The sequence below is a fragment of the Oreochromis aureus genome, linkage group 22, assembly GCF_013358895.1.
Source record: "Oreochromis aureus strain Israel breed Guangdong linkage group 22, ZZ_aureus, whole genome shotgun sequence".
Classification (NCBI taxonomy): Eukaryota; Metazoa; Chordata; class Actinopteri; order Cichliformes; family Cichlidae; genus Oreochromis; species Oreochromis aureus.
Window position 1 is genome coordinate 19,424,694 of NC_052962.1, and position 17,534 is coordinate 19,442,227.

Consider the following 17,534-nt stretch of genomic DNA (forward strand, 5'->3'; position numbering starts at 1 on the left):
AATTCAACACAAAGGTTTCAAGAATATTTTGGTTTGAAGAAGTGTTTAACAAAATGGAAATTATTATTTTTAGACCTTTTACTCAAATAAAAGTAATAAATCCCAACTAAATAATAGTGCAAAACTGTAAAAATATAGGCTTATATGCATTAAAAGTAATAACTGTACTGTGGTCCTTTTCAGAATCACATACCAAGGTATGCAGGAATGTATCAACAACACATCTTCATTACAACCATGAATCTTCTCTGTGAGCTTCCTCTTTTCCTGCTTCCTGGCAGCTCCATATTCACCATCCTTGGTCCCATATATCCAGTATCACTCCTCTACATGCCCAAACCATCTCAGCCTTGCCTCTCCCTGTGGTTTTATTTGGCAAATATTTTATGACAGACACCCTTCCTGATGAAACATCAACAGTTAACTTAAGTAATAAAAAAAATACATTAAAGAACAATTCAATGGTAATTCAGATAAATGGTAGCTGCTACATCACCATATTTCATCTCACAAACAATGTGACCCATTTTGATTCTTCATAACAACGATATGTTGGATTTCACTGTGGTAGCTGGCAGAACTAAATGAAAAGGTGACTTGAAAGGTGAACTAAGCATTCCTGTGTAACTTGTATAATGTGGTGTATAAATTATACCTTTCTACACATTAAGAGCAAATCAGATATACAACCAATGCTTTGCTTTTTACACTCATTGACAGTTATATTAGGTACACCTGTTCAGCTGCTTCAAATATTTAATCAGCCAAACACATGGCAGAAACTCAGTACCCTGAGGCATGTAAATATGAAGACAATGTCAAGAAAAAATGGGCATCAGAGAAGAAAGGTGATCTAAGTGACCTTGAACATGACATGGTTATTGATGCCAAAAAAGTATGAATATTTCAGAAGCTGCTGATCTACTGGGAGATTTTCTTGTAAGTGGCCGTTCTCTGGTTCATGATGTCAGAGGTCAGAGGATAATGCCAAGAGTTCAATGAGTCACTTAAAAGGCAACATGCATGTAGAAGAACATCTCTGAATGCAACACACCAAGTTTTAAAGCAGAAGAGCACACCAGGTGCTGCTCATGTCAGCTTAGAGCAGGAAGAATCTATGCAACAAAAGGTTAAAGCAGCTCTGAAGCCAACCCGATACTAGAAACATGCAAGTAATAAAATGGCAGTTGAATATAGCTTTGCACTCACAAAATGTGTTGTAGAAAGCCACAGATATTTCAAGTACCTGGGGAAATTGTTCCTTTAAAATGTCGACAAAAGAACTGTAAAATTAATGTTTGTTGTCCTCTTGTTGTTGTTTTTTTGTTGCTTCAGACATATGAGGCCACAGAGAACAATGAAATGAAAAACCATGGAAAAAGGACTATATTTATTTAATCTTTGTTTTAATTATGTGTACAAAAACAGTTCAGCCATTCAAATCATACATGGGTAGTAACACGTCATGCACAGTTTGCTGTGTTGTCTGCACTTGAAACTCAATACATTAAAATAATCAGTGAAGAAAGTTAGTGCTGAAATTAAAACTAACACTAAATGAAAGAATATTCTACACATTTAACAGCTTATTTAGAGTATTCACATGTTGTATTATTAATGTCACATTTAATTAATCTGGATCATAAAAAAATGCATTAAAAAAGACCTTTTTACACAAATATTGAGCCACTGAATGTCACCGCAGTGCAATTACATTGAATGTCACAGTTCCATGTTGGGTACGCCACACATTCATACACAGCATCACTCCACAGACATCGTCAAAGTCACACATCTGAAAAACTTTAATAAAGCAACAGCTGGTTAAGTAATTCTTACACTCGTTTAAAAAATAGACAAAGACTTTATTTCCTGCTGATGCTGTTTTGATTGAAGAAACTTACAGACAGTAAATGCAACAGCATCATATAACCATAAAAATATTAAACCGACAACATTAATCATCATCATCAAATCATCACAGAATCAAACCATCTACAACTCTTAAACCCAACAGTATTTGACATCTTTAGTTTTTCTTAAAGCTATTAAGGTCAGTAAATAAAAAACACACCAGTCAAAAAGGTTTAGTGCAAATATTCTACATGTGTGTTGTACAGGATGGTGGGTGTGGACTGGTTGGTACACCCCTCACTTGACAACATTATTCCAGTGTTAAAAAGACAATATTGGTTGTGGAATGACACAGACTGCTGTTACAGTCCAAATAAGGCACCATTTTCTCTCAAACTCCAGCGCATATTACCTCATTATTTAAGTTTGTTTAGAAACATCTTTGACATTTAATAGAAAAGAAACTCAATCAAACTTTGCTGTCGTGTTCTGGCCTCCCACACCTTTAGAAGTTCAAACGGTTTTTCAAGTGACACCGATATGATTTCTGGAATCTATTTTTTGGGGATTAATTGCACCAATGATGCAACTTACAATATTAATTAAATCCATCCACAAAGTGCATACTGTATTCCTCTTGGTAAACGCATCATTTCCTCATCCCCCTCCACAGAGGTCACAAAGATTCAGTATCAGTTGCTGTTTATTGTCTCTTTCCTCCTTGACCATTCACAAATCTGTTCCTGCCTGCAGCTCTCCTCCGTTTTGCAGTCTGCACAGTTCTTGGGGAATATTCCTGAGCTGTGGAGCAAAGAGACATGAGATATAATAAACATTTGAGATGGAGTTTAGTGAAATATTGTCATCAATCTGCATGTTATGAGACTGACCTGCAGCACCATCTGTGATGAAACCACATGAGTCAATAACACTCCTGTCATTGCAGTTGTGCCTTTGCAGAGAATTTCTCTGCCAACAGAAAGAAAATCAGAGTCACAAACACAAACAGTCTGTACAACTCGCTCACTCAAAACACTGCTCTGGCTTGGTTCAAAATGTACAGACTGTTTCAGAGTCCTGGTTTTCTGCATCCGTGCTCACCGTCATATTCTAATGGTGGTGCTGTGCCATGCTTACACACAGGGCACTTAGAAACAGTTAACTGTTGACATTGATGCTAACGCCAGAGGGGTGCACTGTGAAGTGAGATTAATGGCACAGTGAGCTATGTCGAGGTTAAAGTCAAAGTTTTCTGTGTCAAGAAAGTGACTCTGTTTTGGCTAAATCACCATGGTAACTCATGCTGCACACATAGCATGGTCAGGAGCAGGGTTTTAATTTAAGATCATCAGGAAGTGCTTTTCAGTGATTCTTTTTTCTTTCTTTTTTAAACATCATGTTTTCCATGTGATAAAGATCCTTTGCTGGGTAAATACATCTAATATGTGCAGCTTGTTAAGCCGTATCTTACTAACACCACCGAATGTGCAGCTAAAAAGTCGAAACAGTGCATTTTTACTGGGATTTGCATGTGTTCAGTTGGTGATGTAGGAAAAAAATGAATATAAATGTTTTTGTATTGGGTTCTGATGCTTACACAGCAGCACTGAGATTCACTCAGTATTAAAATAAACTTGATGTATTGATGAGAGTCAAATTTTATGGCTATTTAACTTGGTGTTATCTGCTGCACCGTTGCATTTTCCAGTTATATGTTTTTGTCATTTATATATACTGTTTAATCATCATCATCATCATCATCATCATCATCATAGTCGGAAAACATCTCTGACTGGAGTAGCTGGCACTCAAAGAGATCAATTTGTGCAGAAGAAGCGTCATGTGAAGCATTATGTAAATGTGCACATAACCTTGAAGCAGAAAGCCCGGCTTAACAGAGGGGTTGATAACCACCACTGTGACACCTGCTGTGTGTGACTGGGATTTTAGGTTTTACCTCTTAAGCTTTCTTTGTAGTACATCCCTCTGTTCTATTCCACAGACGGAAGTTTCTACTATCACAAGCAAACCAAAACCTCTAGAAACATTTAAGTAAGCAAGCAGCCCAGGGCACTGTCTTACCTTCACTTTCTTTTGCTCATACCACACCATCCCATATAAGCACAGGAGCGTGATGAGTGCCTGGAAGAAAAAGTGTGCAATGAGTCTGCTTAAAGGAAAAAGAAAATATAAACTGTTACTCCTGTAAAAATCACAGTTAATATTTGTGCAGCACATCAGATGCAAAGTCCTGCAACATCTAGCTTATTATCCACTTATTTTCAATCTATTTTAATAATCAATCACTGTAGGTGACACATATCGTTTAATTATAAATGCTCACTTGTCTTTTCTTACCAGACACAGCAGCCACAGGAGCACGTAGCGAATTTGTGTCTTGGAAAACAAGTCGTGGCCAAATTTTACACAAGCAAGCGCCTCCAGGAAAGCGATGGCTCTTAAAGAGAAATACAGAATAAAACAGAAATGGTGTGTTTGATTTGAATGATTCAAAAACAGACATCTGTATTCAACAATGGCCCCCTCTCTTGGCCATGCCTTTACACTGCGCTAAAGCGCCTCTATTGATGGATGAGACCCTAAATGGATGTTGTCCATGTTACTGTTCCCACAGTATTCAGACGCATAACTGATATTCATTCAGCACACTGTGCAGTGGGAAACTCTTACACTTTTAAAGGTTACACTGCAGGGGTGAACCTCAGACAAGAGAGCGGCATCAGCGTTAAGTCGCTGACGGAGAGTGTGCCGGTCTCGTTGCTATAGTAACTGGAGCAGACTAAGGACATCAGCACCTTTGTGTCTGAGAGGACTACATGATGTTATGAATTTCAATTGACATGAAGCTACACTATTATAAAAATGAATCCAAAAGGTTTAAATAAAGATTCAAACTGTAGTCTAATGAGACAACTTGACACCAGTGCTTCGTGGCCTGATATGATTATGGTTAAGCTGGCGCCAATGGCAGGCAGGAAGTGTCCATTTACTCTCTGGTTGAAAATGAGTGAAAGCTTTGTTTTATGTGTTGTTCAACAACAGATTTCAACCATAAAGATAATTAGATGAGTAATATGTGACACTTGACACTTGTTACTTACATAATGACAAAGCAAGAGATAAAAAAAGGAAATGGACAAGCTATGGGTCGAGCTACAATTTTTAATTTTTACATTTTTTAAAACATCATCTAAAGTTGCTCTTAGATAAAGAAAATGCTTAAATTGACAGTAAAAAAAAGATACTCACCCAAAAACCCAACACTGTGTGCCAACTCGCTTACATTGAGTGTCTGTCAGGTATGCATAATATTGTCTAAAAAAACCCCCAAACCCCCAACATCAGTAAGCAAACATTAACATAGCATCTTCGCAGACGTGTATTTAGTAGGTACAACGTGAATAAGACCGCATAACATCGTTATTATAACAGATGCTCAAAGATTGGTAAGTGATGTAAATTTGAGGTTTAATCGTACCGTACAGTGGGTGCAGTGATGACTCCGATAAGGAGGATACGACACCAGCTCAGAGGGTGAGAGGCCTGGAAGACGAAGATGTGCTTGAGGAAGAATGTGTTCAGCTCTGTCAGCTGTGGAAATAAAGATGTGTAAGACAAACAGGATTTCACAGGAAGTGTTGTTTATGTACAGTGAGGGTATTACTGAACATATGATTCTTCAAATGAACGATATTCAACAGACAGATTAGTGAATTGATCAATGACTCACTATCTTGCAAGTACAACCCCAATTCCAAAAACTTGGGAAGGTGTGTAAAATGCAACTATTTAATAAACCCATATTTAATTCCCCAAAAAACAAGGAAAATATATCAAACTAAGAAAATGGACCATTTTAAGAACAAGTTAAGGTTTTTTTATTTCTTTTATCTCAAAAAAGTTTCTCCATGTGTACCACTGTGTACCATCCACTCTTCTTTTAACAACGGTCTGTAAACGTCAGTGAACCGAGGATAGCATTCCTATCTGATGCAGGATGCTCAACAGTCTTGGGTCTTCTTTGTTTTGTTTTTTTCTTTCTTGATGCTCCAAATGTCTTCAGTTTGTGAAAGGTCTGGACTGCTGGTAGACCAAAGCCAGGCTCTTGTCTGCAGTGTAAGGTTTAGCATTGTCTCGCTCAAATATGAAAGGCCTTCCCTAAAAAAGACATCTGAGCCAGTATTTAAGTCCCCTTTGTTTTTTGCGTGTTAGGTCAGGTTTTTTATTTATTTATTTAAATTTGTTGAGCAGTTAAGTGTGGATATATGTTTAGTTGCTATTTTGGCTTTAGTTTAGTTCTAGTCGTTTGACCTCTTCTAAGGGTCCTGTCTTGTTTGTTCATTTTGTATATTTTTGCATTTTTGGGCATAAATAAAACATTTGATATATTTTTTTTATGTTCGACTGTGAATAAAATATTGGTTTATGAGATTTGCAAATCATTGCATTCGGTTTTTTTAAGAAGCACCCAAACTTTTTAGAACTGAGTTTGTGTTTCTGAATCACGGTATACTCTACCTGCCACAGAATCATGAAGAGATAGATGCCTGCAAGCCTCTGGAATGATGATTTTGGATCAAACCAGCGCACGAAGGTCCAGCTGGCTGGAGTGAACTGAAGCACAGCTCGCTTTATCTTCCCTGTGGTAGTGTGGATTTCCCTGAACAGAAACAGTGTATTGTGTCAGGGTTACACTCATAATACAGACATCTACTCATGTTTGAAACATGAAACACTTGAACATTATTCAAGGTGAACAATAAGAAACCAATTGTTCTCCCTGTGGTCAGTTATGTGAAAAAGATCTCTGAATGTAAATCATTTGAGAACAAAAAGGGAAACAAGAACGCCAGGAAGTTTAATGATTAAGGTTTATTGATAAAGGTTTTAGAGGAATTCCAAAGATGCTTTTTTAGCTTTTAGGAATTTGGAAAAGACAATGTTGTCTTACACATCCCATCTCTTATCATATTATTAAATTGTTTCAGCTGTTTCTAATGTTCATGGCAATTCTTTTTCATACGGAAAAAAAAAAGAGAAGAAAGTACTGACTTGATGCTGGCCCAGCGATATGTCCTCATCTCCAGAAAACGGCAGACGGTCATTCCCAGCCAGATGCCTCCTCCATTACACAACAGTATGTCGAGTATCACCTGATCCCACCAGCACTCCGCAAAGTTCGGTAGAAGGTGCATGAAGAAGAGCTGTGAGCAAACATGGGACAGACAGGACTGAGTTAATATACAGTCAGCGAAATTACTCCTTTTTACAGTTCTAAGGTTTATATAAAAGAACAAAAAGTCATCTGGTCCCTGTCGGGTTCCAAAATCATTTAAATAGAAATTGATGGATAACAACACATAATAATTTATACTGCGTTATTCTTTATTGAACTAAAACAATGTCAAAATGCAGAAGTGGTATGCAAAAATTATTCAGCAGGTTGTTGAACCACCTTCAGCAGCAATAACTGAACTACTCGTTTTCTATATGATTTTATCAGTCTCACACATCATTGTTGAGGAATTCGAACAAAGTCTTCTATATAGTGTTACTTTGGTTCACTGAGGTTTGCGGGCATATGTTTACGCACAGCTCTTCTGAAATCCCGCCACATCTCGCCACGCCATTGCAACACAATGATTCCTTTTCAGCCATTCTGTTTTAGATTTGTTCCTCTGCTTGTCCTGTTGTATGACCCAGTTTAAGCCAAGCTTTAGCTGTCAGACAGATGGCCTCACATTTGACTCTAGAATACTTTAATATACAGAACAGTTCAGTTCAGGGCCGCCTCAATGACTGCGGCTGTCCAGGACCTGTGGCAGCAAAACAACCACAAATCATTACCCCCACCACTGTGCTTGACATGATGGTGTTTGTGGCGATATGTTGTGTTTGGTTCTCTCCAGATGTGGTGCTGTGTATTCTGGCCAGACATCTCCACTTAGGTCTCATCTGTCCAAAGGACGTTGGGCCTCCTTTACTAACAGTGCCTAAGAACTGCACGAAGGCACTATTGTATGCAAATTGCACGTACAAATGTTTCACAGGAAAATCTGTAGTTTATGAGTATTTTCATACCTCAAATTGCTCATACTATACACAAAAATGTAGAAGTCCCTCTGATCACGCGTACAACCAAATCACAGCCTGTCTGCCACGGAAATTTAAACACAAGTCTTTGAAATTGACATTACTACTGCTACTAATAATGACAATAAAACTACGGTTACAGTGTTCCAAAACACCATAAGCTACAAAATGTTCAGAACTACAACAAAAAATGCACATAAAGAAAACAAAATATGGAAAATGGGAAAAAGGGAAAGGTGTAAGCGTTAACCTTCCATTTTCTTCAGCTTATCTGGGGACGCGTCACGAAAGCTAAGCCTAGGCAGAGCAGCCCAGCCCAGCCCTCCCTCTCCCCAGCAGCCCCCTCTTAATTTCCTCAAACTTATCCAAGGGAACGCCGAACACTTCACTCTTACACTCGGCTATCGCTTCACCATGACGAACTGGTGTACTGCGTCCACAATCCCTCTACAAACTCCATTGACCCTTATCTCATCTTATCGTATCTTACATGTTCTCAACTTTCATTAAAATGACTTCTATCATTTCTGGATGTCATCACTTACAGTATAATTTCTTAACAATATCCCATGGATGCTAGAGAATCTATTTTTTTTCTGTTGCAGTGAACTCCTCATCTGGGTAATTTTCTCCACAAGAAAGAATAACTTTTATTGTAGTTTTGTAGTCTTTTTCCACTTGAGCCACAGTGGGTGTCTCAAGGGACAAGATATGTAGCTCTCCTGTGTTATTTCAGCCTGAGAGCTTTTAGTAATTTATTTTTAAACCATCGTCATTTCCATGGAAACACTTTGGAAAGCCGTGCCTCTTCTGGCGATAGTAATTTTGAATACGAACTCATTTTTTCTGCAAGGTAAGAACGTTGCCACGTAAATATTCTTTCTTTTTAGAGCGCAGAGGCTTTCTCCTGACAACCCTTCAGTCTTTTTCTAATTGTAAGATTTAACATTTAGCTAAACATGTAGCTCCTGTGTTGTTGCAGTTTGTCTGAGCATTGTACATTCAGACCATGTGGTGAATTTACTGAGACTTCCACTCCTTGGCAACAGTCAAGACCACAGCTTTTGTTATGTGCAAAAAGCTCCTACTGCTATTATACTGTCATAAATGTGTCCCAGACAAACAATCCCTGTTCCCTGCACAGAATAATCTGAAGCACTGTCGTTCTCTCGTATGAGCTGGATTACTACAAATGACTGCTAATTACTCTTCTGTGACCTTGCAGACTCCCAGCTTTGTGAACATACAGCATGTTTATGGCAGATTTGAAAACAGGCAGATCAAGCCTGCTGTCACGTGGAGCTCACATGCATGTTACCTCAGTGAGTTCCCAGGTTATGCTGATGGTCCAACAGAGGCCGTAGCTGCGGATTAGCAAAGCCTTCATGGCCCATCCTCCAAAGTGGCCAAACGCAAAGATGTCAAAGTGGCTCAGGATGCGCTCCCACGTTATCACTGTACAGTTTACAGCATACTCCTGTTAGGGAGAAAACAACAGTAACAATGCTAACCAATCACGTTGATCCCTCCTTTTGATTACATGTTCACTGGTACCACAATTACTTTATTTTACTGAAATCTAACTACACAAGTGTGGATTCACTGGTCAGCAGATTCTTCAAATAGATCATATTATGGAGCATGTAAGAACATCAGTACATTAAATAAAACTTTATTGAAAAAATAAAACAACTATGTAGCATGATTATTCTACATCTATTAAAAATGGCTTTAGAGGATTTTAAGTTTCACTTCAAAAGGTTCCAAAAAATGTAAGTTCAAAGCTGTCCTTACCATGATATCAGCCTCCCGTTTTGCATAGCGGAGGTTTGGGTCGAGCCAGTACATTAGAGTCTTCACTTGGTCCCAGTTAAGGAAGATAAGGAAGACAAGAAACAGGAAGTAGAGCACACTGAGACCTACCCAACACAGGGGAAAAGTGAGTGAGTGAGGATAAGGCTACATGAGAACTGTATCTTAGCAGAAGTTAAACACCCACCGAACACCATTCGCCATATTGCAGGGTGTGGCCTAACAAAGGGTCCTGAAATAGAAAGCATCATAAAGTTATTGTACTGTTTATAATAAAGAGATCATGGAAAATACAGATCCATTGTCTTTTTTTTTTGCACAGTAATATCTTTAGAATTACATATATATATATATATATATATATATATATATATATATATATACACATATGAAATGTCTTTATGGCCCCACATCGCTGAGGCATACAACAATACAGGTATGACGATCTGATCAAACAGCTAACTGGGTTTTAACAGGTAATCTTGAGTCTCTAGCTTTAGTTAACAAACTATAAAGAGCTTACTACATTTATTTTAAAGCTACACTTTAATGGTAGTTTATAACATAAAGTATACGTATACTAATAAATTAAGACATATTCTTACAGTAATTAATCACATTTAGTCATTTCGTGGGTAAAATCTATTTTTTTAATCAAGTCTATTCTGGTCTGGCTAAAATGACATTTTTGACAGATTTGAATACAGGCAGATCAAGCCATATTTTTAAAATGACAAAAACTGACAGATTTGGTTTCATATTTTCCAGTCACCTAATTCAATCAACCAAAAGTGAAAAACTGAAAATACTTGTAGCCAGAAAAGTAGTAACTCCGTAAAAGCGATTAAACTAGTAATTAATCATCAAAGCGGTACTAATGAATCCACTGTTTCAGATCTACACGGTGACTTTATCACACTCGAGCATCCACTGAAGGAGTGTTATCATGAGTAGTTATTAACTTACCATTAGGAAAGGCCAGGATACTGATGACCAAGAAGAAGGAGACGACTACCAACAAACCGACACGGAGGTTGTTATCTGTGTGTTCATCATCCCTGTCACGGCACAAATTCGGGTGTGAACTAAAACATGAAGCTTTTAAAGCAATTGTAAACAGCAACGTTCAATTTCAGCTTGTTATTTACCTGGTGAAGGCAAAGTACATGAGGCTGAGCACAGTGACTGTAAGCAGAGTGATGGTGTGCGGCTTATAGAAGAAGTCAATGGAGATATCCTCCACTTGTTGCTCGTTTATCATTCGGAAATGTAAGTTATAGTTCGCATCGTCCTTCCTCGGTATTCGGGGTCCAATCGTAGCTGCCATGTCGCTCAGATAAATGCCTCCTCCTGAACTTCACCGATGCGAATTTATCCGTGAACACTAAAAGTTGTGAAATAATGAGGTTGGGCGATATAAAAACAGACCAACAGGAACCTTAAAGACGGACTGAACCAAGCCTGATCGTAGGGGCGTGGTATGCCAAAGAGTTTTGTAATACTCCCCAGAGCAAAGGTTATAAACTACAGCAGTGCATTTTTTTAACTGTAGTAATGTTATGTTATGTTTTCAATTTTGTATGTATGACACTTTTTATCTGCTAAGTATAAAAAAGACATCAGGTATGCGTGAAAACACGCCGTTGTGGCACGTCCCATAAAGTGACGTTTATGGGACGGAGCACTTCCGTTAGCGCGCACGTGAAAATACTTGACATTGCAGGACGGTGAAGAAAATGCTTTGATTCATAAACAGTGAGTAAGACAACGAAAAGGTCTACGTACTGACGCTGGATTTAAACTGGATTTAAAGAATTATTATTCTGCTAGCATACAACGATGTAACCGTGTCCAGCTAGCCTCTCGTAGGCCAGCAAATCATTAACCGAGCTGTCTGCATAGCTAGCTAATCCGGGGAAAAGTATATATTAATGACTTAAGGTTTTTGTAAATATGAATGACACGAGCATTTCATCTTTGCCTTTTTGAAAAACACACCATCACGATGAGCAGGGCTAACCGTTTTGGTCTAACCCAATTGTCAGTGGCAAGACATTTTTAAACATTGAAAGAATACAGAAACAGTCAGAGTTTTGTTCAGAGAACTACGTGCGCACGGGTGAGTGATCGAGTGATACTCACCCCGAGGCTTTGTAGTCAGCTTTATTTATACATCGTAGCATTCCCTGTTTTATCAGGCTGTAACAGACAATCTGGGCATGTATGGGACACAGTGTATATGTGTGTGTGTGTGTGTGTGCAGTTCTATCTCGAGGAAAACAGAAGCCAGTTTGGGTCCTGTTTCCCAGGGTGTCTGCAAGAGACTTTCACAGGAGTCAGCGAATACTGCAGGGCTCATGTGTATGTGTGTGAGCAGAAGCAAAGACAAAACATAAAGATATGTGAACACTGTGTGCTTTTCAAGCCTTTCTTAACAGGAGCATATGAGTAAATGAGTAAATGGAGCAATATAAGGAGAACTGAATAAATGAAACATTAAAAGGAAGATGTATCAAAAAGGAAAACATCATAAAATCACAAAATCCCTTAACACCAATAATAAAAAGTAGCATAAACACTGCACACTAACTTAGCATGTAAACCACAACAAGATTGAGATGGAAACAATAGATGTGCTTCTGCAGAGACTCAAAAGCTACATATCTGACATCTGAGGTAAAATGAATAAATATTTATGGCACTGTGAAGACGATGTCGTTCACTTTGCATATCTCACTAGAAAAAAATGCACACTATACAGTCTAAAAGCGAAAGCAGGCACATAGCTACAAACATCAGAGGAGAAAGGAACAAAGTGCTAATATGTACCTGTGTCAGAGTACTAAGTCCTTTATTATGTTTATATTTTAATGATGGCTTATTGATAGTTCATAAAGGTCCTACCTTTCTATGGCAGCATAACTGTATTTTTATACGTCTTGTAAATGTAACAGTCACTGCCTTACATAAACGTGTTGTTTCAAATGTGTGTATAAAGAGCTATGGTTCTACTAGACTACTCCAGTAATTTGTATGTGTAAACATGTTGGGTCCAGAATGTGATTGATTGTAGTAATTTTTCACAAAGCTCTCACTATGTAGCTGTTCCAGTCTGTGCCATATAAAATCAAAACTGTCTTTAGGCATCACTTCTTCTGCTAGGAAAATGGGGAAACAGGTATCCGTGAAAACACGCCTTTGTGGCACGTCCCATAAAGTGACGTTTACGTGGAGCACTTCCGTTAGCGCGCACGTGAAAATACTTGACATTGCAGGACGGTGAAGAAAATGTTTTGATTCATAAACAGTGAGTAAGACAACGGAAAGGTCTATGTACTGACGCTGGATTTAAACACACAGGTGCTTCTCCTACTAATGGTGAACTCCACTGTTGATCCCTTCCCAGTTCTGGCCCACTTGTCAACCAATCAGCATTTGACCGATGCACAGTGCCAGTTGAGATTTTAGAGGACTGCACCCAAGCATTTTTGCAATTGGCAATTTTTTAGTGTAATGACAGGTCCTTAAGGACTGTCACTTCTTCTTTTGTCCACCACTTGTCCAGTGTCCTCAGAGAAGGCATACTGCACATCATGCTGAGACATACCAGGTCTTCAGCTAATAGCTCTTTGGGAATCACATTGTTGGTATAAAAATACACATTTGTGCTTGTAAAACTGTGTTACCTTCTGTATTTTTCAACTAAAGAAATGGAAACAAGTGATGTGTTTTGTGACAGGCTGCTAGTTACAAATTTCCTAAAGATACTTTTAAAAGTGGTTCTTGTCTAATATGTGTAGACACAACACTGGTTCCCTTGAGTCATCTGCTTTTTTATGGTGGAAGGATTCGTTTGTCTGTGTTGAAATGAGGGAAATAAAAACATTTCTCTGAAGGGCAGATAAAACAACTAGGCTTAAAATTGGTGAAAAAGCAGCCAATGTCCAAAGAAAAAAATGTGAAAGACCTTCAGAAAGCCTGGAGAGCTGTTGCTCAATACCACTTTAAAAATTACAAGAAAGTCTGGCTACTTGAAAGTAAAATATAAAGGAATGACAATTGACTGAAGACCTTTTCCCACTACTGTATGTTGCACGGTATGGCTCTTAAATATGTCATGTTCATTTCTTACAGAATAACCATGGCCTCTACTTGTGCACAGCTGTGTCTAAGAGGCACGGGTCCTCTTTACTCTAAGACAGTGAGCAGTACCTGGCAGTATTACACTCGGGTTCAGCAGCGGATTAAGGTGACAAGAGCACCAACAAAAGTTATTAGTGGATCATCGATCAGGGGGAATCACACAACAGCAACAACGCTGACAAGACTGAGGTGGAAACAACAGATTTGCTTCTACAGTGACTCAGCAGCTAAATATCTGACAACTGAGGCAAAGGAAGGCACGAATACACAAGAGCTGTCAAGAACTAATGTTGGAGCACACAAGACATTGTTGTCAACCAGAGATGCTGCACTAACTACTGAAAATAATCATATATCATTAGGTAGGTAGTGGTTTGCTGCTGTGATTGTTCATTAATTTAAAGGGTTTTTTTGTGTCATGTTGGAATTTGCTCCTCTGTAATTTCTTTATCAAGCAGATTTGGATCCTGTGGCTCAGCCTTCAGCTTTAGAAGAGATCAGTGATGAAGAGGCCATCAGTATATCTGTTCCCTCTGCCATCCCTCCAGTCTCCACCACTCTTAGAGATTATGTCGATAAGTCTGAGACACTTAGCAAGTTGGTACAACTAGGTAATCAAAATAACCACTTTGGAATCACAGTAAAACCTCATCTTCAAAATTTGAACCCAAATTGTATTATTTCTAATCATTCACCCACCCCTTCTCATCGTAGGGGTGAACTTGTGGAAGCTGGAACAAAGGCCTAATGTAGGCTCCATGCTGCTGAGGCTCAACTTCAACACAGATGTGGCGCCGCGGTTACTGTTTCTCAAAGACATCGGCGTGGAGGACTCTCGCTTCGGCTATATTATCTCACACAACCCCTTCATTCTCACTGAGAGTTTGGAAAACCTACAGGCCAGGTAGGTCGAAGGCATCTTAATGAAAAGCTTTACATGTCGAGGTTCTTTATTGTAACACAAATGTGTCTGATGTGATTAAGTCACACCCATAAAATTTAAAAATCTTATCTGATTTTTAATTTGCCTGATCTCCCTCTAAAAGTCATCTTCTCTTTTACATCTGGACCACTTTAAGGACACTGGAGATGTTGGTTGTTGTTTTTGTTTGTTTGTTTGTTTGTTTGTTTTTTTTCTTTCATGTAATGTCCCATTTTGAGCACCTGTTTTTTAACAATTTAACCTCAGATTTGAACAAAGAGCAGACAGCAACCTCTGTCTCATACTGACCCATCTTGTCTGCATAGTATGCAAGCCTGAAGGTCAGGAGCATGATGATGAGGATGCTCATTGTTGTTTTTAATGTTCAGGACATTGTCCACATGAATTAGTAAACCAGAAACAGGCTGTCAGTGTGAGGTTTAGCTGTGTTGTCTTAAGGTGGCTGATGGAGGACGTTCAGTGGAAGCAGCTGGAACTGTGGAATGTTTTAGCCACACTAAAATGATTGGCCCTCACCATCTGCTTATTTGTTAGATTTACCTCCCTAGAGCTTGCTCAAAGTGAAATCCAAGATGGCTTGCCATTTTTACATAATGGAGGTGATCCAATGTGCTTTGGCAATGCAGGTTCAAGGAGTCAGAATAGGATTTCCACAGAGCAATGGGAAAAAAAACACCCCAATATTATAACCCTGAAGGTGAGATTGGACAAATTTAAATCAGTTCTATATTTTTATTTTTATGTGCAGTGATGCAGATCTTATGTTTTCACCTTGGACACTTTGAGCCCTTTTCCACTGGTACCTACTCGGGATGGTTCAACACGGCTCGGCTTGATTTTTTGAACATGATTTATTAATGAACAGAATATAGATAAATGTTTGGCGGTTAGACTCCGATGGCCCATGTCGGCAGAACGGAACCCGTGAAAGAGAATAGCAGGAGCCTAGATGCTGGTGATGGAGAGGAAGGTGGCTTAAATGGAGCTTGAATGATGACAGATGGAGATGGGGAAGAGGTGGGTTGCGCTACGACATCTGCGAAGAAGAAAGACAGATGGGCAGTGAGATTTAAACTAAGCAGCATAAATGCTGATTGGCCTGGAGAAGGCTGGAAGAAGGTGATTGGACTAGTTTAGATTTATCCGGCAGCACCTAAGAGTGGACACATGTGAGGCCATAGGTCTTTCTTATTGAACTTACGCATAAGCTTCATATACTTTTGTAGCTTCTTGGCTGGGGTTCCAAGCGATCTGAAGTGAAACGAAATGTGATGTCAATGGACTTTCAGCCGTGTCGCGATAACAACCCCACGCACTTTAGGTGGTACTCGATTGTAATGGAAAACGGCTGGAATTGAGTTGAGTCGAGTAGGTTCTGCTTGAAAAGAGCTATTTATGTTCATGTGTTATGTTACTGCTATGACACTATGAGTGTTCTCTCTCTGTCTCTCATCATTTGTGAAGGGTGAACTACCTCAAATCAAAGAACTTCAGTTCAGAGACGGTTGCGTCCATGGTGTCCAGAGCTCCTTATCTGCTCAACTTCAGCGTGAAGAGGCTGGACAACAGATTGGGTTTTTATCAGCAGCAACTTAACCTCAGTGCTAACAATGTATGCAGCTATGATAGGAGATATAAGATATGAGCTGTGCTATTATGCTGTTATTATAGTGTATTATTACAACTTATAGCTTGTTTTGCATTTCTCCCCAGACACGGAATATTGTAGCTCGTCTTCCCAGGTTACTGTGTGGCAGTTTGGAGCCCGTTAAAGAAAATTTAAAGGTACAGAAAAAACGGGAGAAATTATTAGAACGTGTCAGTTTTAGATGTGTTGTTCTCAATAGATTTTGTTGATTTACTCTACAGGTGTGTGAAATAGAGCTTGGCTTTAAGAGAAACGAGATCCAGCACATAGTTCTCGCTGTGCCCAAACTTCTGACTGCCAATAAAAGGAAGCTGACAGAGATATTTGACTTCATCCACAACACCATGAAAGTACCCCACCACCTTATCACCAAGTTCCCACAGGTAGGTCTCTCTTGCGCTCATATTTTTAAGTTTTAAAGTACTATTAACTTATTTTCTTTGGCTGTTTTGAGGAATTCTAACTCCAGTTATCTGACATCTTTTTCCAGGTCCTCAATTCCAAGCACTTGCGCCTCAGAGAGCGCCACCTGTTCCTCGAGTATCTCGGAAAAGCTCAGTATGATCCAACCCTGCCCAACTACATCACTCTGGACCGCTTGGTGTCTTTGCCAGATGAGACGTTTTGCACCGAGTTGGCTTTGGCCACACTGGAAGATTTTTATTTATTCCAAAAGACACTTTGATTTTTCATCAACAGCCACAGCAGTTATGTGCCAACATTAAAATATAAACATGGAGCATCAAAAGAGCTTGAAATGTACTGTTTTGTAAATATAATGATATATTAAATAGTAATCTTTATAGTAAATGGTAAATGGACTGGTTCTTACATAGCGCTTTTCTACTCTATTTGAGCACTCACAACACAACTTGCCTCATTCACCCATTCACACCATTCATGCAAGCAGTTTTTACTCTTTCAGCCACCACAATTACATAATACAATCATGCAGCTATTTAAATTATGTAAGTTACATCCAATATTTTTCTGGTCAGGTACCCAAAAACCACATGGGTA

General features: G+C 38.9%; 2 protein-coding genes across 4 annotated transcripts; one reads left to right on the plus strand and one right to left on the minus strand.

Moving 5' to 3' along the window:
• Positions 1-1,375: 1,375 nt before the first annotated feature.
• On the minus strand, positions 1,376-11,247 carry ptdss1b (phosphatidylserine synthase 1b). 2 transcript variants are annotated; one of them, XM_031729420.2, is made up of 13 exons: positions 10,929-11,246; positions 10,747-10,838; positions 9,968-10,012; positions 9,763-9,887; positions 9,287-9,445; positions 6,928-7,079; positions 6,394-6,535; positions 5,354-5,466; positions 5,125-5,190; positions 4,213-4,312; positions 3,937-3,996; positions 2,745-2,823; positions 1,376-2,655 (listed from the first exon to the last, which is right to left on the minus strand). In XM_031729420.2, exons 1-13 carry the CDS (start codon positions 11,105-11,107, stop codon positions 2,558-2,560), a joined length of 1,410 nt encoding a protein of 469 aa, XP_031585280.1. In that variant the 5' UTR covers positions 11,108-11,246; the 3' UTR covers positions 1,376-2,557. The 2 variants fall into 2 exon arrangements, with proteins under 2 accessions (XP_031585280.1, XP_039461577.1); XM_039605643.1 differs by lacking the exon at positions 5,125-5,190 and having other exon boundaries at positions 10,929-11,247.
• A 170-nt stretch (positions 11,248-11,417) lies between these two features.
• Positions 11,418-17,327, plus strand: mterf3 (mitochondrial transcription termination factor 3). 2 transcript variants are annotated; one of them, XM_031729423.2, is made up of 8 exons: positions 11,418-11,535; positions 13,915-14,285; positions 14,382-14,534; positions 14,638-14,827; positions 16,331-16,478; positions 16,580-16,651; positions 16,736-16,897; positions 17,005-17,327. In XM_031729423.2, exons 2-8 carry the CDS (start codon positions 13,922-13,924, stop codon positions 17,197-17,199), a joined length of 1,284 nt encoding a protein of 427 aa, XP_031585283.1. In that variant the 5' UTR covers positions 11,418-11,535; positions 13,915-13,921; the 3' UTR covers positions 17,200-17,327. The 2 variants fall into 2 exon arrangements, with proteins under 2 accessions (XP_031585283.1, XP_031585284.1); XM_031729424.2 differs by lacking the exon at positions 11,418-11,535 and adding an exon at positions 12,995-13,087.
• The last annotated feature ends 207 nt before the right edge of the window (positions 17,328-17,534 follow it).